The 25,264-nt window shown below is 35.9% G+C and overlaps 1 protein-coding gene across 1 annotated transcript; it reads left to right on the top strand.

The window, feature by feature from the left end:
• The first annotated feature begins 8,987 nt into the window (after positions 1 to 8,987).
• LOC135958964 (uncharacterized) lies at positions 8,988 to 23,525 on the top strand. Its single transcript, XM_065509912.1, has 5 exons — positions 8,988 to 9,238; positions 9,300 to 9,366; positions 9,494 to 19,286; positions 19,401 to 20,561; positions 20,658 to 23,525. The coding sequence occupies exons 1-5, from the start codon at positions 9,060 to 9,062 to the stop codon at positions 22,835 to 22,837; spliced, it is 13,380 nt and encodes a 4,459-aa protein (XP_065365984.1). The 5' UTR covers positions 8,988 to 9,059; the 3' UTR covers positions 22,838 to 23,525.
• The last annotated feature ends 1,739 nt before the right edge of the window (positions 23,526 to 25,264 follow it).

The raw sequence follows: 25,264 nt of genomic DNA, 5'->3' as shown, positions 1-25,264 counted from the left end.
CAAATTTTTATAGCCAACAAATTGGTCGTTTAACAAATCTTCACTCATATTTTTGTTTAAAAAAATTTAACAAATTTATGCTTAACTAAAGCTTTCCTATAGCTATATCTAATAATTTTGTCTAGCTAGTTTGGAAACTATAATTCGAATATTAAAAAAAATTTAATTTTCCATCCCTGAGCTCAGTACTGTAATTTGTAAAATTAACTTCAATTGGCAATAATTACATTTTTTTATTAAACTTACCCCAATTTTTCTGCTTATCTTTTATGTAAAACAAATAAAATACAAGTATTTTTATAACAAAGAAAATATTTATTTCAAATATGTACATACCCATATTTTTTATACCCTTTGTATAAAAAATTCATATGAAATACTCACCCATTTATTAATCATTTCAAAAAAATGCATTTGAAATACTTACCACAAAAAATTATCAATTTAAATGACTTGTATAAATAAAAACAATTTTATACACACTTACCATACACCAGCCATTTCAAACACAAAGAAAACCCAACAACACACAATATTATTCTCACACATATAAAACCACCAATAACACACACATAAAAAAAACAAAAAAACAGCTAGCAAATATTTTCTTTTCCAAAGAAACACAACCAAATTGTACAACACCAGCCCAATAACTAAATTCAATGCTACAGTTACACTCATATTTAAGCTTTTTTGCGGCCCACCACACACAGCAACTGATATTCACGGCGAATATTAACAGCAAATGCCGAGTTTGCTTTGAGTGGTTTTATGATGAGTGATACTAGTCGTGTGTACGTTGGCGTCGCTGACACGGGCACTGCTACGCAGGCAAACAAAAATTTACATATTATTCGCCTTGATATCATATTTTTTAAGCATTGACTACGATTCAGTTGAGATTTAAGGTTCCTCATAGACGGACGTACGTATAATTTTAAATTCCTGTTTTTTTTTTTTTGGTTGGTCTCTTTTTTTTTTAATACTTTGCTTTTGTTAATTATGTATTTGAAAGTTAAAACACAAGGAGTTTAAAACACTTGAAATAACAAAGACACCAAAATTTAGTTGTTTTATATAGAGAAAAACTAACAGAAAAGTTAATTATTTCCGTTTTTTTAGCAAGCAATTTATTGCGTTGTAAAAATGAAAAGAAAAAAAACTATTAAAATAAAAATGGTGATATAGAGACCTTATTTAATTATTACATAACTCGAGTGCTTTAAATTGATTATTAAATATAATGTTAAGAGTTTTATTTTATTATTAAAAGGGTAACTAACTAATAAGGTTTGTTTCTAATTTATAGAAAGAAATATTTTTGGTAAAATGGTGAGCTAAATTATGGACAATAATAAAAAAAAGCTGAGTATTTTGTTTGTATGTTTGTAAATTGGTTTTGATGTGTGTGTTGTTGTTCTTGTAGTTTTTGTTCTTACGAAGTGTTTCGTACATACAAACATTCGTACATAGTGATGTGATGATGGCGGTGGTGCTCTTGTTTTTGTTGTTGTAATTGTTGTTTTGGGTCGGTTCGGTCATACGAACACATAGCAACTACTGTTGTTTTCTATAGTAGAAGTGTTGTGTGGCTATGACTGAATTCTGTTATACACACACATTATTATTATTATTGTTGTAGTTGTTGTTGCTGCTGCATTTTTGTCGGTATACAAACAATATTTTTTCCATTTCTCTTACGATTTTAATCACACCCTGCTTAAAAACCAAGTGTTGTCTGTCTTCTTTTACATAAAAATTAAGGTTTAATTAAAACATAAATTGTGCAAAGTTATTTTATTAAAAACTGTATAGAATCTTTATTGCAAACACTATAAAAATAGAATATCTATGCAAGTAGTTGGTAAGTATTGCAAATTTGCAAAAAAAATAGGCAAGAAAAAAAAGAAAAGCTGTATGCCACACAAGTGTTTTAAACAATTCCAATTAAAGTGCTATTGATTTTCTACAGTTTCCATTTAAAATTATCAATAAATTTTGGGAAAAAAATATAATTTTCCAAAAAAAAAAAATACATGTATAAAGGGTTGCCATTACATATAATTTGTGATCTCGCAGGAAAATTAAAGATTATTTTGCAATAATTTCCTTAAGTTTTGCACTAAAGGTAACTAGTTTACATGTATACATATTCCCTATCGATTTTTCCCTAGAAATATTTATTATTATGATATCCTGCTTATCTCATTCAGGATTAAGACATTTTTTTAAGTGACCTTATGAAATTTGTGTTAGAAAGATCAGTATTGAGTAATTAATGGTGATATTTAATAAGGTTCCATTAACAAATTCCATCTATGTAGCTCAGTTAGTAGCCAAGCAAGGCGAATTCATAAAGAGTGTTTTTTGTAAGCCCGATAAAACTTGAAATGGCTTTAAAATTTTAAAATAATTTCGGTTCCTGACGAAGCGAATACCGGACGTCCTTTTGTGGACAACTTTTTTTGAGCATTGTTGGCCGTATGTCACGAATAACACGAACAATGTTGGCCACCAAGGAGTCAATTGTTGCTGGTTTATCACCATAAACCAGTAACTTCACTTGACAACACAGGAAACAATCGAGAGGGGTCAAATTGTACAAGCTTGGAGGCCAATTAACAGGTCCATTTCTCGAAATCAAGTTATCGCCAAATTTTAATTTCAATAAATCCATGGTTGTGGTCGCGGTTTAGGGCATATCGCCATCCTGTTGAAATCACATCTCGCCCGGAGCAATTTCATCCATATTTTCAAAGAAAAAATCATTGATCATGGTGCGGTATCGATCTTCATTGATCGTAACGCGAGCTTCGGTTTAATGTTTGAAGTAATAAGGTCCATCCTGTTGAAATCACATCTTGCCCGGAGCAATTTCATCCATATTTCAAACATAAAATTATTGATCATGGTGAGGTAATGATCTCTATTGATCGTAACGCGAGTTTCGGTTTAATTTTTTATGAAATAAGATCCATCCAAGTTTTGTTCAAGTGTCAATCTATTCATGATGATTTGCCGGAGTATACTGATCATAAATATTAAATAGTGAACGCAGTATGATAGTTTCTTTGACAGTTAACCCTTTCGTAAGTTCTATCGGTCCCAAAGGACACCCTTTATAGGGAAGAGTCAGTCAAACAGCTGACAAGCGACTGTCAGATTGTTTTTGCTTTGCTTTTGTATTTATAGACACAACAAACTCAAGTGTATTGACAGTTGAAACATCTAAACAAGTTAAAAACAAAATAATCAGCTGTTCTTCTGAGGCCACCTTCTACAAAGTCGCCTTGAGCAATCAATTGCCAGTAATTGAACTTTATCTCATGGTATTTGGATATAAACTAAACATGTTTAATATATTCAAATAATATATTACAGCTGCATTTCCAAGCAGATCATAATAAATTTTGATGATCAAATTTCATTCCACATTGCATTGAGATTAGAGGATTGAGTTGGCCATTTCAAAACATTTATATTTTATTCTTTATGCTGAACTTTACATGGAGTTAAGTGTGTTTTGGGTCATCCTTTATTTTTAATCACTCTTCAAATCTTATTAACATACTCCCAACCAAATGTCTGCAGAGTAATTGAGCTATTGCCTTCCAAGATCTCACCATGTTTTTCACAGCTCGTTACAATTTTTAAGATTTTTCAACTTCATTCCACATGTTCTTAATTGGATTGACATCAGGGGATTGAGCTGGCCATTTGAAAACTTCCGTTTTTTTTAATCACACCTGAACATCTTCTTGTCATACATACTCTCAAAAAATGTAAGCAGAGCGATTAAGTTATATCCTTCCCCAACACGTTTTCCCAAAACTCGTCACAATTTCTAGGATTATTGCATTTCGAACTCTTCTCAACATCATTCCACAAGTTCTCAACTGGACTGAGATCACGGAATAGAGCTGGACATTCGGAAATATTTATATTTTTTTCTGAGAAGCTCAGCAAAACTTTTCGTTTTATAATGACTCTTGCACATCTTCTTGGCAGGCTCTCAAATCAATAGAGTGATTAAGGTATACCCTTCCCAGACATCAATTGAGGTGGATGTTTGGAAACATTTATATTTTTTGAGATTTTCTTTAGCGAATTAGCTTTGGAGGCTCTTAATACTCTGGCTTCCTGACTAATTTAGAAGCTCTGGAAATATTATTTGCTGCTTTGCTTTGTAGGCTCTTATATAATTGCGTCTTCCCTGACAGTGTTTTTTGGGGTTGTTGAGCCTCATTTTATATGTAACAAAATGTTTTATTTCATTATTAATTTTTCGTTTTACGTTTGTTTAAAATTCACTGTTAGGTATACACCTATATCGAAGTTAATATTTAACGTTACCACAACATTTGGATCTTCGTTCCGGAACGACACGAATTTCATTCGACAGCTTTATCAGCAGGAAGTTTTTTACCCAGCAAAGAACTTTTGACGACAGCATACCTGTTACAATTTGCATGATTTAGCCATCAGGAATGTATTCCAAAGATACCAAAATTCTAAAATGTATGGAGGGTCAACAAAGCTTCAGAGGAATAACACACTGTATTTGATTTATTCACACAGAGGTATGATCGCATTGAGCAGTCTTGCAATATTTGATAGTTCCTGTGCAGTTTATTTTTCAAACTCTGCTTTTATTTTCCAGTATATTCCAAATTCACATTGAACAGGTTCTTTTTCCGCTTACCTCTTGCTCCAACAACTTGTATAAAAAGGTTCGCTGTTAACGAAAATAATGGCTCTCACAGGTCGTCCACATATATCTTATCTTAACAATGTTTCGACCACTTGAATATAGCTGTGATGGCTTCAAAACTCTCAATTCAATATCCTGAAGTAACTTTTTTATACTATTTTATACGGAAACAAAAAACTCTTCCAAGCCGAATTTATAAAATGTGACGACAGAACTACAATTCTACTTGACTACAAGAATAACAACATTTACAAAAAATCAGACATTTTGTGTTTATTGCTTTTGGGTTTGCTGTAGTTTTCGCCGCAAGAAAGTAGTTTTCGCCGCAACGAAGTAAATCGTTATTTTAAAGATGAAAATTAATTTTTCATCTTACAGCTAAAGCATCTTTGCTTATCTTCAATGTCGGATGTGATCAATTGGGACTCAACCTATACAAATCACAGTTCGGCGACGAATTTACATATCTACGGAAATCGAGTACGTTCCTCGCCGTATGTACTTGTGTTTGCAGCTGTGAAAGCAATAATTTTTTAATACAAACAAATAGAACGTAAAATGTGGATTCCATATAACAAAAAAATCCTTTAGATACTCCACAGTTGAGACTTGTCCTCATCAAAATTGTTTGTTTATATTTGGAGAATAAAACATGAAAAAGGTTATATTTCGCCAAAAACTCCCATTTAAAGGTCTTTATCTGAAGGATTTGTACAAATTTCACGAATTATGATCCAAATAGCCCAAAAATTTCGCCCCAAACTCCTATTAATGGACTTTATAAAAAGTTCCTAATTTCCTAACAGAAGTCTCTAAAAACATTTTTGTCTTGGAAATTTAATTTGAATATTTCGAATTTTTAATGCTGATTTTTAAAAATATTTAAATTGTTCGAATTTGTATGAATTTTAGACTGTAATTATAAATAGCTTTTTAGTCATTTGTATGATTGGTCAAAAGCTCTCTTTATAAAGTCGTTTAATCGTCCGCTATAGTTACCAAACTACTATTAAATATTAAACGGTTTTATTCTCTACTGAAAATATGTTGGGAAACACATAAAATATTGCCGATTTGGTACCTGGAATGCTAATGAGCTCAACACAATCTTACCTGAGCTAAATAACCAGCTCAATGTGCAAAAGCATACAAAAATTCCGAAGGTCTTTTTGTGTGTGTATAATATGATCATACATATTCTTTCTTCGGTAAATCTTTTACCTGCTGATACATAGTGAATTACGACGCGACAAAACTGATCGCAATTGCATATTACAATTTTGTTTTAAAACGGTATTAAGGAAATTACCTTTACCTCTAATAACAAAAAATACTGCTATAAAATATTGCTATCATTCTCTCTCGTCTGTATATGATAATCGGAATAAGAATCAGGGATGGAAATTTCACAAGTTAGAGTGCTATATTCTGAATCATATGTTCACATCATCTCAGTACATTTAAAAAATAATGAAATTGATTTAAGGACATTTAGATCTATATTAGCTCCGAATATTGTTATATGTTTGTCCCTGATTTTCCATGAAGAAAAATATAACATTTGAATTACTATAAAGATTTCATAACATTCGGGTCCCAAATGGATTTTTTTAAAAACAAGTAAGAGAGCTATACCAAATTATACTTCAAAATACAAATTTAAAATATTTTTAGGAAAACAAACTATTTTTTTTTTTCATTTTTTGTTAAAAAAGTTTTTTTGAATTGTTATTTTAATTTTTTTAAATTTTTTAAAAAAAAAAATTTTTGTTGAAAAAAAAAATTCGGATTAATTTTTTTTCCGATTTTGACCCATTGTAGGTCCAACTTACTATGGTCTTATATACGTCGTTGTAAGGGTCTTTGAAATATCTATCATTAGATATCCATATTATCTATATTAATGGCTTGGTAATCCAGATATAGATCAAAAATAGGTAAAAATCGAGGTTGTCCTGGTTTTTCCCCATATCTCAGGAAAATAGGAAACTTCTCGAAAGCATGTCTGACAGAATTATTGAAGATTTGGATACCGAAACTATCTGGGGTCTTCAGAAAATTGATTTCAACAGACAGGCAGACGGACATGGCTTAATCAACACGCTATCTATAAGGATCCAGAATATATATATTTTATAGGGCCGGAAATGAAAAATTTAGAAATTACACCTTCTCACGAAGGTGAAGGGTATACAAATATAACAAATGTAATTAATAATCGATTAATTACTATTACATTCCTTACAACAAAACTAGTTATTCCATTATAAATTAAAATTTCAACTTTCCATCCCCGATGTTAACGGCATCTGTTTGCAAATTAATCACACTAATTAAATATTGGCAACCCTAGACAGGGAAACTTCTGGAAAATAATATTTTCCGCACATTTCCATATAAAAATCTAAATATTTAAGTAATGCGTAGTTGTTTTTACCTTATTTTTTTATGCACTTTTAAATAATCATAATTTTCACTATATTAACTACATAATATATATATTGCTGTAGCAAAACACACGAAAAACAAATAATAAACACGAACAACCAATAAACTCACGCGAACCACAAGCAGTAAACGACAAAACTAACTCAAGCGAATTCAAAAAAAACCCGACTGCTGCAAATGACGCCAACCTATGCTGCCCGCAGTTACCGCGCACAAAAAACACTCAAAATATGACGTCTTTGTATTTTTCGAATTTTGCTTCTTTTTTAGTTGCAATTTCGCATTCGCTCGATGATAAAGTTCTTTTAAAAAGTAGTGTGCATTAATTTCTACAATTATTTAAATATATGAATATATTTTACTAAAATAACTATTTTAAAACGTTTTTATAAATAACAGTTTATAAGAAATCTAAAGATAAATGTGCAACATTATGTTTTAAGCATGAAAACAACATTTATGTAAAAGCAAACCATGTGGTTTGTAGTGGAAAAGAAGTGAAAAAAAAAATTCCTATGGAAAAAGTAAAAAAAAGTCTATACTTAAATTAAGTCTAGCAAGCGTTTTTTGGTGCTGTTGTATAAATAATGTATGTTTGTTGGTAGTTTATGTATAAGAAAGTTTTAGTTAATAATTTGTGTTTTATAAACTATATTGATAGTTTTCCACGTTCCTGGGCCAGTTTCTTTTAATGGATATAGTGTGTATGTGTGTTTTTTTTCAGCCGGCAGTGTTTGTGTGTATTTACGATCCCAAAGTATTTTTCTTTCTTAGTTTGTTCTTGTTGTTGTTGTTTTTTGTTTGTTCTCAACTGATTGTTATGTTTGTTTAAGTGTTGCCAATCATTTGACATGTGTGTTTATGTTGAGCCGTTTTTATATTTGTTTATATTTTTGTTACAGTGCTGCAAAATAAAGTAGTTGCTCTACAAAATTAGTTAAAATTGTTATTTATAAATAAATAATTTATTTATTTTAATAGCAACATATACATAAAGAAATTGAGGAAATTTTTATTATAACAATTTTGATGAGAGTTATTGCATTAAATTTGTTAAATATATTTGATATTCACAAAGTTTGATTTCGGCATAAATCAATATCATCGAAACAGCTTGATTTTGGTATTGATAGTTTTCTGTAATCCTTCAATATGCCTTTCATCTAATGTATTATATGGTTGAATTTAAAGAGAATTGTACATTGAGACGAGTCACTCCGTAACAGAATCCAAATCTAGATTTCAAGAACACCTTCAATTCGGCGGAATGGTACAATATAATTTTCTTGCTGCAGTATCTTATACAATGTCATTGAGTCCCAAAAAAATTGAGGCGGGTGTTCCGCAAGGATCGGTCCTAGGTCCATTACTATGGGACATCATGTATGATGGCATGAGGTGGCAGTAGTAATTCGTAACATGTCTCACATGCCGTCTGAAATAAAATTTTGTTTTTCATAATTTTTTCTTATTAAACAATGATTGTATTGAAAAATTATTAGAAAAAGTCAAAATTAAAGGATTTATTTTAAAGATTTGTAAGATTTAAAGTGAATTTTTATAAAAGTTTAAAGTACTCGTAGATAGCACATACCCAAGATCAATATAATCAAGGAAAGGGTGTTAATAGCAAATTTGTTGAAAGAAATGAAAGAAAATATTTCTGACATAAAGTCAATATTTCAGATTAATATAGTGAACAAATTATACCCATTAAATTAAAACTTGGAATCTCTTGTGTTAATTATTTAACATAAACTAAAATCATTATTTTCTCTTACGTTTCTTTGCAGTTATGTTTTATTTCAATTAAATCATGTTTTACTAAATAAGTATTACATTATTATTATACAAACAACAAGTAGTAAAGTAACTAATATTAAAATACAACCGCCACAAAATGACTGATGCACAAAAACATGAAGCAAAGTATCAGGAAATGCAGAAATATGTACCATTCTTACAAAGGGTCATTGAAAAACTTAAAGTTAACAATGAACAGCAGACAGATAATCCGCGCCAAGCGCAGCTACAAAAAATGGAAATGTTATATGATTTGCTAACAAATAAAGCTAAAAAGTAAGATTATTTTCCACAAACAAAAATAAGCAAATTTAATAAAATAAATCTTTGTTTTAAGGATCAAAATGGAAACTCTTATAAAATGTGAGGGTGTTGTAATAAAGTTACAATCCAAAATTGAAAAGGTATGTTTATTTTTTTGTATAAGAATTTTTCTTTCTTTCATTCCTTTTTTCTTTTGTTATAAAATTATGATTTTGTTTATTTTGTTTTTTATTTCTTTTTCGCCGTTGTCTTTTATAAATTTTAAAGCAAACGAATTTATTACAGAATGAAGATCCCATATTAACTAATGTTAAACTAAAACAACAAATGTCCAATAAACCTTCCACATCTACAACTAACGAAAACAATGTTCAAGAAGCTGAAGATATTTCAGGACCTGCAAGTCCGCCACCTGAAATAATACCAGATGATATAGAACAGCCCGTGGTAATACCCACAGAAAGGCGCTGCTCTCCGATATTGGTTAATAAAAGACAGCATGTGAAAGAAGCAACGGATTCCCATGCTTCAGAAAACTCAAAACATTCCACAACTGAACAGTTTCTGAAGATAAGGCAAAAAGTTTTTTCTGCTGATCATAATCAAAGCAGTAGTAGTAGTAGTGCTACAAAACACATTGCAGGGCAAGAAAAACAAGCTTATCATCCACCTCATCATTATGATTCTCGCCAGGGCGCTACAACTTATAATGCTAAAGAACATCAAACTCAGCATTCTAAGCATTTAAACACCAGCAGACAAAACAGCCCTTTGTCGAGAGAGAAACCCGCCAATAAGCCTCCAACACCTGCTCCAAAACTCCAAACAGTAAAAGTGGTTATAACCGAGCCTTTGCCAGCTCATGTCAAACAGCAACATTTTCCCACTGCTAGCCAGTATTTGCCCAGAGCCTCTATATGCCATAATAATCTAAGGACCTTGCCTCAAGTGAGTCAAACCAATGTAGATCATAATGAGGCCTATAGTCCCGAAGAATTGTGGGATCAATACAATGAATCACATAAAAACAAACCACACAATACTACTGCACCCTCAACACCACCTGTGTTTAGTCGTTTGGGTGCTAAGGTACCAGACAATTCTAATGATGACCGTCCTTCAACAAGTAAAGCTTCTGGTCGTTACACTCCCATACCGGATGTATTGAAAAGTCCTCCCCTTTCCGTTTCCGATATCAATAATCTTTTAATAGAATCGGGAGCCGATAAAATACCAAAAGACATTTCAGAAATAGGTTGCAGAAGGACTCCGAAACCGGAAGATAATCAGCGGAGATTTGAGGCTTCGCCCACTAATAATTCTTTTGAAGTGGTGCGCAAGAAATTAGCCCAAAGTGCCCGTATGAATTCCCCACTTTCGGCAGATAAAGAGGAACGTAACATGTCTCCGCTGCCGAACGAAAGGATCGCTTTAAAATACAATCCACATCCTAGACAGGAAAGACTACAATCCATGTCCTCCACAGATGGCAGCGAATGCAGTACACAATCCAAAATAAATGATCCGCGCATTAAATTGAAAATGCACACAAACAGTGCTTTGAACTCTCCCACCCAAGTGGCGACTTCCCCAAATGTCAATGTTTTGCCGGCCATCAATTTTAACGATCCGCGCCTGAAAAAGCAAAATTTATTATCATTGACAGCAACACCGCCGCCGGCGCCAGTAAAAATACCTGCGCCCGCCACACCGCCTACTCATACTTCCACACCCGTTATAGGGTTCCGCATAAAAGATCCCAGAATCTCCAGAAATCACATTAATCCTTTATGTGCCATGCAAACACCGCCAGCACGCAGACCCAGCGTAAATCAAACTCAATATAGTTCAGAGGAAAACTGGGACTCGGAGCCGGAAGAAAAATCCCGGCCTCCCAACAAAGTTGATCCCAGGCTGGCAAAAAGAGAACACCAACATCCTTATGAAAGTAATTGTGCAAACTTAACTTCAAAGCCACCACCAAATAGAAGAAATAGCATGAGTCAGTCACGATTTCAAATGGATTCTGCTGCAGCTCATAATAGGGCCGTAAGTCAACCAAGATTTCAAATGGATTCTTCTGCGGCTCGTAGTAGGTCCGCAAGTCAACCACGTTTTCAAATGAATGCTAGACCTAATAATAGGGCCTCGAGTCAACCACGATTTGATAAGCCAAATTGTTCTAAACCAGATACGGAAGAGAATTGGGATTCGGACGATGATACGAACGCCTCCATTAACAATTCGTTTGGCCAAACTAATCAACAAATGAAACAAAATCAACATAAACAGTCTCTCTTAAATAAAGAAACCGATACTGTACCTAAATCCAAAAAACAAAGGAACAGATTGCTGCCTGCAATTACACATACAGTTCCCAATCCACCCAATTCAGATACCGAAGAAGATTGGGACTCAGAACCAGAAATTACGAATGATAAACCAAAATCTTTAACAAATATTGAGTCTGAGGGTAATAATGTTAAACCCAAAGCTGTAACACAATTATCGTGTGATAAATCACCTGGAGTGCCACCCGTAATGCCAGCTTTCCATACTCAAATCTCACCAAAAGGATTTGCAAGTCCTATACACAGTTTGCCCTCACCAGTGCCGCATAATCCTTATAATCAGTCTCCTTATTCTTTAGTGAGCCCTCACAACAATAACCAATTTCCAGTACCCCATACTGCGGCTAATAATCCTTTAGTGGGCCCTCACAACCATAGCCAATTTCCAATGCCCAATACTGCAGCTAATAATCGTTTTAGTTCGGTCTTAAATGACAAATCCGAAAGAATTAAATATTTCGAAGCCAAGAAACAGAAATCTGTACAACCGCGTACATACAAAGAATTCAGAGAGGCTAGAGAAAGGGCACAAGCTCAGGAGGCTGCTATAAAAAGAGCAGCCGATGAGGCGGAAGCCAAAAAGAGAGCAGCAGAGCTTAAAGAGGCCAACAAAGGTAAAGAAATAACTATACAGGAAAGTGAGAAGAAAGAACAACCAAAAGAGACTCCTAAGAAGTTAGATGAATGTAAAAAGGATAAGAAACCAAATCAAATTGAAACAACAAAAGCCACATCAACGCCATCACATCAAGATCATCATAAGAAGGCTACTGGTGCTGCAGAATCGACTTTAGATAAAATGTATCGTACACAAAACTTCAATTCAAGTTTCCCCAAATCGGTTACAGCTTTCAAAATACCAAAAAAGAAAACCGAAGAGAAAATTAAGGAGCCCGCAACTAAAACCAATGAAGTGGTAGTACCACCAAAACAACCAGAAACTGAGGTAATAACTGAGAAAACAAAATCACAAAGCCAGGAATCTAAAGATACAGATAAAGGAAAGAATAATAAATGTAATAACAATAAGAAGGCAAGTGAGCCTGCTCCATCTAAACCTTTGGTAGCTGAAGATAGTGATAAAATAGAACAAAACCAAGTAAAACCAAAAGGTATTAAAGAAAATTCAGCAAAAACTAAGATGGCTGCAAATGCAAATTCCTCTCAAAAAGAAAAACCCAGTAATGAAGCACCCAAAGATAAACAAGAAAAACAAACAGAAGCTACCGAAGATAAATCAGATAAAACTTCCCAAAGTAATAAAATTGAGACAGAAAATAATGAAAAAGATTCTCAGAAATCGCACGAACAATTAAATGAAAACAAAGCGGATAAAACGGCTGAAGATAATAAGAAAACTATTCGTGATCCCAGGTGTAGACCTAAACCGCCAACCAAGGTAAATCAAACCATAAATGAACAAGAGCAGGATAAAGAAAAACAAAAAGAACCTGTCTCCGAAAAGTTTAAAATGTTTGAAGAAATTGTTATAACATCAGCGGAAAATGAGGTCACCCTGAAGCCCCAACAAAATCTAAGCGCCCTCGATAAATTCAATAAACTTACCCAAGAATTAACACCCAAGCCTCAGCGTATCTTACGTAGGCGCAATACCATGGTGGTATTTGATAGTGCCCCCTTGGTGGACAAAGAGAAATTAAGAAAAGCCAATGCTTTACTTTTCGAAGATGTGCACGACGAGGAGAAACGCAAGCGTAAGCAAGCCGAAGAGGAGCGCATAACGGCACGACGCAATAAACACTTGGAGGAAATGTTCAAGAAAACCGATGACAATTGCACGGTGTCAACACAAAATATTATAACGGGCAAACGAAGAACACGAGCCACCATTAATTTTAATGAAACTGCAAACGCCATTAATGTTTTTAAACATATATCCGTAAAAGATACTTCCTTGGATAATGTAAATGGCAACACAACCAGCCATGCTGCTCAATTCGTTAAAACCAATAGATCAAATTCTAAAATAAAAATGAAAAATCTAGAAGAGGATAAAAGCGATGACGAGAATTCGGATATAACAGCCTCCAAAAGCAACAACAAAGATACGGCTAAAACTAATAAAGAAACTAAGGCGGCTAAAACTAAAGCAGCTAAGGAAACTAAAGCCAAAGAAGAAAACAAAACAGAGGAACCACAACCTGAACCAAAAACTAAAACGCAGAAAAAACGCATGGCGGCCAACAAAAAGGTGAATGCATCCAACAACAACAAAGAAGACAGCCAAACGCCTGCAGCAGCTAATAATGAAGATGCTTTCATGCCCATACCAGATGAAGAGCATCAAAACAGTGTTGTTTCAAGTACATCAACTGAGAATTCAGCTGAAGAGGAAGCCTCCTGTTCTAATACGTCCAACAACAGATCCTTTAAAAAAGAATCAGACGATAATGAACCCACAAGTACGGCCAACAAGTCCAACAATCCCACACCCACACCGGAGGCCAATGTGCATGTCCTCAATGAAATTGTAGATCAAATCCTCAAGCCCAATGCTGATCGGGAACACATTTTGGGTTTGTTGGGTCAAATTTTAAGCGAAGATAGATTAGAAGTTATAAAATCTTTAATAGAAAGCAGCAACAGACAACAGACTGAAGAACAACCCGCAAATAAAGATGAAACCATTAAACCAAAAGCTATAAAAGAAGAGAAAAATATAAGCCAACCAACAAATAAAAAGCATGATGAAGAGGAATTCGAGCCGGACGAACTGGAACCTCTCAAACCCAAATCTGCTGCGGGAGGAAAAAAAATTAACATGCCCAAAAAGAAACGTAGTGAGTTAGATCGCTTGAATGAAGACATTAGAGATATGTTTATATGTGAGGGAGTATTAACAGCCACCGGTCGCAGAATGTGCACTATTATGGGCAAAGAGGTGGAAACAGAAGCAGGCAGTAAATCCACCAAAGAAACAACACCCGCTCCCCTGACTGAACCCGAGAATACTAACAAAAGAAAGGAAGATAAGCTTAAGCCGCCGCTAACTACCAGACCCCTAAGGAGATCGCTGAGAAGTTGTAAAACCAATGAGGAGACTGAAGATGATGCCTTATCCATACTCTCGCGCACTACAGAAGAATCTATGGATGACTTCAGTACTACTACCGACACCAGTACCACAATGGATACTACACCGCAAAGAAAAATGCCGATTTTAAAACCTCATACACCCATTAAAATACCCGAGGAAGTAACAGCTAAAGTTCCCACAACCAAAGAACCCGCAAATAAAAGAAAATCAGATAATAAATCGGCCATAAAGGCGAAAAAATCAAAAACAAATCATAATGCAACTAAAGACGATTCAGAAACAGAGGAAAAGGAATCGGAAACTGAAGTGGATGAGGATAAAGACGAAACTGAAACCAAAAACGAAACAAATGCAATCGTTTTAAAAAACACCAACATCCACTGGCATACTCAATCCAAATTTACCACTTGGTGCATGATATGTGACAAAAGAATACCCGCCAATGCCAGTTCCCTGCACTACAATATTCATCATGGCGAAAACTATATTTCACGCATGGCTCCTGTATTTTTGCAACGCTTTAAGCAGGGAAAACTAAATCAGCCGCTGTTTGGTGTCAAAAAGGCCCACAAACAATCCTCCTGGTTCTATAGATGCCCGTTTTGCCTGAAATATTTCAACACGCCCATGTCCTTGTGGCTGGAACACTTTCAAAATCACACCGTCGAACTTCGTTACGAATGCTCCAAGTGTCATCGCTGTAGTAATCGAAGACCCACGATTTCGCGTCACATTAGAAACTGCGAAGGAGCTACCATCTTAAATTCGATGGTAAAACTAAACGTACCCACTGCTATTCAGGCGCATGTATGTCATTTATGTAATTTTATACAATTGAAACGTTTCAACTTGGAAAGGCATTATGTGGAGCAGCATCACTTGGATAAGAAAACTGTAGAATTGTTGGGCTACACTATAACCTTATTTGATGTGGAAAATGTTGAGTGTGTAACCGAGGACAAGGCGGCCGAAAGAGAAAATGAGGCTTGGCAAATGATTGAGAAGGATGAGCAGGTAATTGATTTGGAAGATGAAGAGGATGAAGAAGCAACAGCCACCAAAGATAATGCAATTGAAAAGGAAGATGCACAGACATCTAAGGAAATGAAAAAAGAAAAGGGTAATACAAAACCAGCTAAAGAAACTGAACATAAAGATGAGCCAGAGACTGCGAAGGAAGTTGAAGAAAAGCTAAGTGAAGTTGAGGTAAAAAATCAAAAGGCCAAACGCATTTTAGATTTAGATGAGTCAAGCGGCACTACAAACCAAAATAATGAAAAAGAAGTTGTAGCAAAACCAATACAATCCAAAGATTCAAATAAACTTGCTCAAAATAATGGAAAAGAAGTTGTAGCAAAACCAATACAATCTAAAGATTCAAATAAACTGGCACAAAATTTACCAGGAAAAGATGAAACTTCAAGGAATGAAAACATATCCCTTAATAATCAAGCATCTGATAAACAACAAGTTATTGGTAAAGCAACTCTAACAAAAAGTTTAAATGTTACCCAACCAGGAGTTCAAAAAGCTGCAAAATATGAAACAAAACAAAAGAAAGAAACTACAAATACTTTGGACACATCAAATAATGATAAAATAAACACAAATAATCGTTCCGAAACTCCACAAATCCGTAGTAAAACAGCTAAAGCAGAAAGTTTAAATAAGACTCAACCAAAAGAGCTAAAAGTTGTGATAACAACAAAACAAATTCAAAATTCTGATGCAGATGCAGATCAAAGCCAAAAAGATATTATTGTTTTGGACTTGACCGACAGTGAACCCACAAGCCTGGCTGATTATGAGGTAATAAGTGAAAAAGACACATATCAGGACTTGCAAGATGAACTATTGGCGTTGGCAGCCGAAGCTGCTGAAAGAGAAGATGAAACTGAAAATGAAGCTAAAGATAATAATAGCAATCAGACACATGAAAAGGACAACACAAAAGAAATTGCTAAGGAAACTCCTAAAGATTGTGCTAATACTAATTACAGTGTTCCTCAGCCTCAAACCACAATGTCTGATCTTATTTCAAGCTCCATAGATATGATTTACAAACGTGGCGATAGTAGTAAGCGCAAATCTATAGGATTAGACTCTTCAGAGTCTAAAAAACCAAGGCAAACTGCTTCAAATGCATTTATGCCAACAAGAGATGAAAATAACTATTCACCCACCATCCAGATATTGGCACAGTCTATAATCAACATTGAAGATGACACAAATGAGGTGGAAAAGACGGCTAACAAACCCATTACCATGGCGGAGAGATTAAGTCAACGTTTAAAGGATTCGCAAAATCAAAACACTACAAAAGATACAGCAGCTCATATGAAACCCAAGGAAAATGCCTTTGAGAAGCTTATAAATGATACTTTACTAGAATTGGAAAAAGAAAAGGACAGTGTTGCCTCTAGCAATTCAAACTCTACAGCACAAACACAAGTATTAGAAAAAGCTTTAACAAAAGCATCTAAGGAGCCATTAAAGAGTTTGAATACAAACGACATTATAACGGTCATAAGCGATGATGAGGATTGGGAAGATATTGAAATTACCGAAACGGCTCCGACGGCCACCTCAACAAATGCAGGTAATATACAAAAGTCCAAGAACAAGGGACTATTTCAGAAATTTGGTATGTTCAAGGGAAATAACACAAAGTCCAAAAAACACTTGCCACCCATGGTATTTATGCCCAAAAAGAAAACAAAAGAGAAACCCTTACAAAGCACCACAACACCATCATCACCCTCACCCACAACTACTACTACTACAACAGCAACTAAAGCTAACAACACCAATAACTTAACTGCTTCATCCCATGTACCTCATACTAATTGTAATGCTCATCTAGGTTTCAAGCCTGTTATCAATATAATGGACGATCTATTGCCCGACTCTCCCTGTAATGATCCCATTGATTTAGTGCCGGAACTGGCTCCCTTAGAGCCCTTACAAGACCTTAACGACATCTCTTCTATATTGGACTCCAACTTAAGTGCTGTTAATATAAATGCTGCTGACCATCATACCAGCATTGAGGATGCTTTAGATTTTATATCCGAACAGCAGGCCAATGACAAACAAAAGTCTAAAAGTTCAGCTTTGAAATGCCAGGGCAAGTCTGTCATTAATAATATATCGCATGTGGGCTATTCGGTGCAAACTACAGGAGAAAATGCCTTTAAGTTCTATTGTTTATTGCAAAATTGTTCATTTTTGTATTCAAGCGATTCCGTAGGCCTCGAAACGCATTTTATGTGTGAACATGCCCAAGTTAAATGGAATGGCTATTGTTTAATCTGCCAAACGCAATGCTTTCCCAATGCGGAGGCCAGCACAGAGTACTCCATCACTAAGGAAATTCAGCATATGGTGGAAAAACATGCCAACAAACAACTGCTGGAACTTAACACAGACTCTACGCAGCATTCTACCACCTCTAGCCAGGGCAGCGATGAAAGACCTAAAATCAAGCTAAGACGTATGACGGGAGATTGTCTGTCCCGAGCCACGCCCGATATTGAGGTTAATGAAAGTGCCAGCAAAACCAATGATGCACCAGCCATGTCCATGTTGGGAGCTTTATTGGTGGCCAAGCCTAAACCTCCCACAAAGGATATGCCACCCCAGCCCCAAATGCCCTTAACCGAGCCATTACTATTGGATAACAATACAGAGGACAGACCATTTAGGAATGTGAATGGTGATTTTGCCATCACTTCCGTTACTTCGGCCGCCAACAAACAAACTCCTTTACAAATTTCAAATGTTGTTAGTTTAAATCGTCCCACACCCACCAATACGCCAGAACAATTACAAATGCCTAAAATCTCAAATGTACGTACTTTGGCGCCAAAGGCCGGCAGCTTATGGTCACAGCAAATAGAAAAAGAACGCCATGAATTGGTGGAAGCTGCTGCCGAATCTCTAGAGGTATCACGCATTTTGGCAAATGCCGGAAACCCCTCCACAGAGAGAGAAGTACCTAGAGCTATGGACGACTCTCCGGTAATAGTTGCAGAAACGGTGCCATTAGCTCAAGCCACAACCGGTGATTTTGTGGTGACTCAAACAGTATCGGCTCAATATAATGAATTCTCCTCAGCCGCCTTGGGCTTTAACATATCGATTGCTGCTTCCACATCTGGTAACTCAACAGCAGCACCAACACCCAACCTAGAAGCCATACCCTCTATAACCTCAAGACAATACAAATGTATGGGCAGTGGTTGTAAATTTGTTAGCCGGGTGCCCGTAGCCATGAGTGATCATCTACGTTTCCATGAGAGACGCAACTTTTCAAATAAACAAGATTACTTGGCTTGTGGTTTCTGTTTCTATTGTGCCTCTGATATTGAAGACTACATGAAGCATGCCGACCAGTTTCATATAATAAATAAAACCGGCTGCCCTTCAGCCCCAGCTGCAGCAAGGGAAACAGACACCGCCACTTCGTTAACGAAAAAAATACATGATATTTTAAATAGCAGCAATAATACAACACATGTGCTCAACAGAAATGTTTACCCAAGTAATTTCACCAGCCAACACACACCACAAGTGCAGGACACAGAAGAGGTTTATCTGAAAAAATTAAGGGATACCATAGATGAAACTGTGGGACCTACGGGATTAACAGGTAAGCAAACAGCACAGTACAGAAAAAACTTGATATATAAAATTAATTAAAACGTTTTTCATAATTTCCATTTATTAATTTTTCTCGTTAACATTTTTTTTTATTTATTTTCAGATGATAAACTGTATCGTTGTGTGATTAAAAGCTGTCACACCCAATTAACCGAAGGTACTTTCATCAGTCATATCATGTACCACATTAGCACCATGGGCGGCAATCCCAATAATTTTGTCTTCAAATGTCCCCATTGTAGGGCCCAATATCAACGGCCTGCTGGCATTAAAGCCCATATTAAAAATCATGCCCGCAATCGCTTCTTTTGTTATATATGTGAACAAACCTCCACGAATCCCGGTCAACTACTAAAACATTTCTCCGAAAAACACTGGAACACTTTGAATATGTATACCAAAGAATTGCTTAAGCCCAAAACCTCCACAGATGGTTCGGAACAAGTGTTGGACTCTGGCTATTATGTGGCCTATACCCAAGAGTTGACGGATGATGAGGTTAGGAAATTTGGCGAAAAGTTGATATTGGAATGGCAGCGTAAAAAATCCGGTTCTAAGACCCATTTTAAATCTAGCGAAATTGATTTGTTGCCCTTGCCGGCCATATTCCAGCGTGAGGTTAATTGTGGTGAGTGTAAGTACAAAACTAAGGTGCGCACCAATATGGTAAGGCACTTGCAAATGCATAAACAAAATCCCATGTCCGGCAACAAAACCGGTGCTGCCTCCAATGTGAATAGTGTGGATCCGGTAAATCCGGTGCCCTGTTTGAATAGCAGCGAAAGATTTTTCGATAAAATGACCAATCTCGCCTCCTCTTCTTTAATACCGTCCACTAGTACGTCGGCGTCGGGGGCGGCAGCGACGTCTGCCACAAAATCTACTTTCAAAATCCCTTACTGTTTGTTAGAAAACAAGTGCTACACTTGTGGCTGTTACGGTTGCAATTATCATACAATATCTGAGGTACTGTTCCGTACACACATGTCGACGCTGCACAGTACAGCCACGACATTTCGTTGCACCTTTTGCCAAGAGCAAGTATGCAAAAAGGGCATAACAATGGATCGTATTTTAAATCATTTGCGATTCCATGGCAGCATCCTATATCGCTGTGAGGAATGCAATTATATTCACTATTTGCGCCATTTTGTGGAGAAACACATCAATGACCGGCATGCCAGCTTAAAGGTGAATATTGTCACACATCAGCGATCAAGCGAAGATAATCCTGAGGGCACTACCACAGCCTTGGCATATACAGGTGGGTGATTGCAAACATATTAAAAAAATCATTAATAAATCTCTCCTTAATTAACATTAATTTATACATAATTTTTATGATTTCTTTTAATTTTAGGTAGAAAATATAAAGAAACTTTGGAGACCGATCAACCGGCCTCATCAACTTCTACCGCTGTTACACGATCGTCCAACAGTGAAAGCTCTGTTGCGAAACCAATAGCTACCTATGGCAATACAGCCAACGGCAAAGGTAAATGGGTGTGTGATGTGTGTGGTCAGAAGGCAAACACCGTTGGCCAAATACAAACACATTGCCAGCAGCAGCACGGTGTTAAGAATCAATATAAATGTGCTCACTGCAACTTTGGCTCTCAGCAGCTATCACAAATTCTGTCCCACATCGATGACAAGCATTCGGGTAAGACGCGTGAAGCCTGCTATATGTATCACAAATCAGTAAATACCAGCGAAGAGGTGACCGATACACGACCCTTGTGGCAGCGAAATGATCCTACTCGGGTACGTCACATCAGAGGTATTTTAATGGAAGACGAGGAGTTGGCACTGTCAGAGGATGTGGATGATGAGGATCAGCAAATAAATGTTGAGGAACTAGATGAAGAAGTGAATAACTCAAATTATTTATCGGGCTATGAGTTTGGCTGTTATCATTGTGGCTTTAAAACACAAATGTTTGAGAATTTAAGGAGTCAACACTATATGGCGGTGCATTGTTGCCATTTGGAGACGGCGAAACCATTTTGGTATCGTCTGCACAGACGTCTCTGCTGTCCCGAATGTCGTGCATTCATCGGCAACAACAGTGAACTGCAACAGCATCTGCAAAATGAGCATAAGAAAACTCGTTTTTATGCGGCCGATATAACAATGGCCGAAAATGAAGATTCCTCGCAAAGAGTTATGTGTGGTTATTGTTCATTTCACTGTTCGGACGCCGAAAGTTTACACAGACATCACCTCAGGGTGCAGCATTGGCCCCAGGACATACGCATCGACAACGACGAACAGTTTACAGATATCTTAGCTTTGGGCAAACCGGAACCATCCTATCAATGTACTCTGTGTGCTGATGTATTCCCTAATCGGGTGGCCATAGTACAACATGCCTGTAATGTGCATTCGGTAGAGGAAGGCTTTTCCTTTAGGGAGCTGACAAATGTTCTAATCTTTCGCTGCAATAACTGCTGGTTTACCAGCACTAACGAAATAGATTTGCTGAGACACATGATCGATCATTATAGCCGCTTTAAGATCTGTAATTTCTGCAATCAACACCAAACCTCTTTCAATGTTTACATGCAACACTGTTATGCTGAGCATAGAAATGACATACAACGGTTTCGAACAATTTATCCCTTCAGGGAAATACGCAAGTTTTTGCTGCAAATGCTACTAGTTTTTCCCAGTGGCCTGGTGCTAAACAAACGCAATCTTTTGAACACCAAATATGGCAGAACAGAGGTAATCGATGAGATTTATGAGGAAATATATAAAATATCACAACAACCTCCCATACCCAGGCTATCGATAGCCCGGTTGGTGGCTCGCAAATCTATAGAGGCCCAACAAAAGCCCACTGCCTCGGCACAAGATGAAGTACTGGAGGCCATGCAATCACGTCCTAAACCCATATCAAAAAGAAGACGCACCGTGGTGTTGAATGTGGAAGATCTTTATACTAATAACAGCACAGCACCCTCGTTGCCTAAAGCAAAAGTTTCCATAAAAGCTGCTGCCCCTATAGCCAAGAGAAGAACCACAGTGGACCATGAAAATTTAGTGACCCAACAGCAGCAGCAACAACAAGAACCCAATGAGTTTAATGCACCTTTGCAACAGGCCAAAATATCTAAACGTAGACGTACAGTGGCAGTAGATCGTGACACTTTATTCTCCACGAATTTATCATCCAACTCAGCACATTCTTTACTCATCGAAAAGGATGTTGTTTCGCAAAAGAAACGCAAAACTTCCCATACACCCTCACCAAAACACATACAAGAACCATATCCCCTAAATTTAGACCTGGAACCATTTTCGTTTTATGGCCAAACCCCCGAAAAGTTAGATTTGTCAAAGATCCATACTAAAGTGGCTATAGGCGGCATACAGACGCCCATAACCTTGAACAAATTTAAGCTGCTCGTTAATATAGATTGTCAGCTAAAATTAACTAAATGTGATGAAGATAGCCAAACCAATTTAAACTACAAACAATATAAACATATTAAAAAGGCCTGTCCAGCAAGCCATAAATTAAAATTTAATAATTAAACCATAAGTCAATCAAACAATGATACAATTTGATTCGCTTCGATTTGCTTAAGAAAGTTATAAACTTTTTTTTTTTTAAATCAAACCGATATATACTAAAAATTCGAATAAGACTCTTTATTTTGTAAGAATTTTCCTAAATGAAATTAGGAATTTTTATTTGTTTTAGTATTAAGTAATTTAAAAAAAAAAATCACTAACAAATTCAAGTCTGTTAAATCTATGAAATTTGATTTAAAAATACTTAATAATGTAATAGTATTAAAACAACATAGTTACAAATATCCTTGGACACATAAGGACACCTACACAACATGAGAACAAAATTCAGTTGAAAAATATTAATTGATTTGAGGTTTCATTATATGTGTGTCGTCTCTTCAATGGTTATATGTTTGTTAAAAATCAAATTTCGAATTTCCCTGTATATAAACTGAGTTATTGTTAAGCTTTCCCCGTTTTTTTCCACGCTCTAATTTTGTTATGTGTAAAGCGGGAAAATGTTAAAGGGGAAGGCCTACAAGATTTTATAGCCCTGTTAATATTTAAGTTAAGTTTTTTTTTAAAAAAATTTTTTTTGAACATTTACCAATTATTTAAACATTAATTTTTTATATAATAATTATCATTATTAATATTAATATTTTTATTATTTAACTGAAATAAATGTAAATAACTGAGCAACTTACTATGAACTCTATGTCTCACCACTAATGTATGTTGATTATGATGATGATGATGGCTGCAGTAGGCGCTTCGCTTATATTCTATAGACGTTATTGAAATGGCTTGGAATATGGCAATGCGCAGCTCTAAAGCCATAAATGAATAATGTTATGAGATGATTTTTCTTTCAGATAATTCAATAACAGACTTTTTTAGCAAGGAGTTCCTGCTAAGACTTTAGAATATTGTAAGCATTAATAATGGGCATCAGCAATTTCTTTCCTGGGGAAAAACTTCTAGTTGAAAGAGAGTTGGCTGAGTTGGCAATCTATGGGCGGCTAAGACTCAGTTCGGGAGAGATGGTGCAATTGACATTGCTGTCGCTTTAGATTTGCCTACGAAACAACGACCAACTAACTTAGATATTCCATTAAAAATTGTTTAAAACCTTCCGGTTCAAACAGATGTAGCTGGGTTGAAAATCTTTGGCAGATCAAGACTTAGTTCCAAGGAAAGAAGATCCAACTGTCACTTTAGAAGTCCATATGGAATAAGACGATTTGCAAATACCACCACAACAGAGTTAAAGAAACTGAGGTATTACTTTGATCACAATTATCAGTTAATCATAGTTTGTAACATTGAAAGAGAGTTAAGAGAGTGATATTAGAAGATCGGATCAATGGACAACAATATGTTTATGACTTCAGCACTGGTGATAAAGGAATTAACCCGGGCAGTTGAATATGTAAGGGTATCATGAACATCATGATCACAAGCTTAGCCTAAATATGGCACTTGTGGGACCAGTTGGCACTTAGTCCGCTTGCTTCATCCAAAATTTGTGTTACTGCTATTGGGTGGTACTGGGAGTTGGAGAAATATTGCCACCTTAGCCGCATTTAAGAGATTCAGGCTCATCCTTCTTTACCTTGTGAAATTTTAATTTTTGGCCTTTGAACTCAACAAACGCCATCTAGCGTTTGTGATGGAAAACATTTCCGGCTGATACAGAGTTCGTTAAGTAGACAATCTTTGGGCGACTGAAACTCAGGCAGTTCCGGAGAGGAGATCCTATAGCTTTGGTATAACCATGACAATTATCAGTTGTGAATTCTCAGTTAATCTTTGGGCGACTGAAACTCAGGTAGTTCCGGAGAGGAGATCCTATTGCTTTGGTATAACCATGACAATTATCAGTTGTGAATTCTCAGTTAATCATAGACCTTGAAAGAGAGTTAAGAGAGTGATATTAAAAGAACGGATCTATGGACAACAATGTTGTTTGGGTCTTCATCCCAAGTAATAAAGGAAGTAATGATAAGGAGGAAAAGCTTGTTATGAGAACTCGCCTGATAGAAATAAGTTATGATAAAATGCTTCTAGAAACAGAAGGGCATGTGGTCCGTCATTGACATTTTAATTAAAACTGGGTTAAAGTCTTTTGTTGTAACAGCCAAATCTATACAATTTTCTAATCCAGGGATTATGAATCGAGGTTGAGGGAAGGGAATTGTGCTACTTCTTCTGGGTTCTAACCATTGGACGAAGCGAAGTAGGCTAAAATGGGCGGTTGAATATGTGGGAAACCTAACCTGACCACAAGCTGGGCATAAATTTGGGACAGCAAGTTTCTTTTGCGGGACCTCAGTTGTGCCAGAACTTCAGTTGTTTTTGATTAACAGGGGTTTCTGAGTCTCTGCTATGGGCTATGAGTAACTTGCGACCGCAATATTGATGCCACCTCTATGAATGACGATC

This window comes from Calliphora vicina, chromosome 4, assembly GCF_958450345.1.
Source record: "Calliphora vicina chromosome 4, idCalVici1.1, whole genome shotgun sequence".
In the NCBI taxonomy this organism is placed as follows: Eukaryota; Metazoa; Arthropoda; class Insecta; order Diptera; family Calliphoridae; genus Calliphora; species Calliphora vicina.
This window is presented reverse-complemented; position numbering and strand designations above follow the sequence as displayed.

What these genes read in the sequence shown, in the direction of transcription:
- LOC135958964 (XM_065509912.1), top strand. Translation starts at nt 9,060, where the DNA reads ATGACTGATGCACAAAAACATGAAGCAAAGTATCAGGAAATGCAGAAA. An exon ending in TACAATCCAAAATTGAAAAG is followed by an intron (nt 9,367 to 9,493) that starts GTATGTTTATTT and finishes TAAATTTTAAAG; the next exon opens with CAAACGAATTTATTACAGAA. An exon ending in GGGACCTACGGGATTAACAG is followed by an intron (nt 19,287 to 19,400) that starts GTAAGCAAACAG and finishes ATTTATTTTCAG; the next exon opens with ATGATAAACTGTATCGTTGT.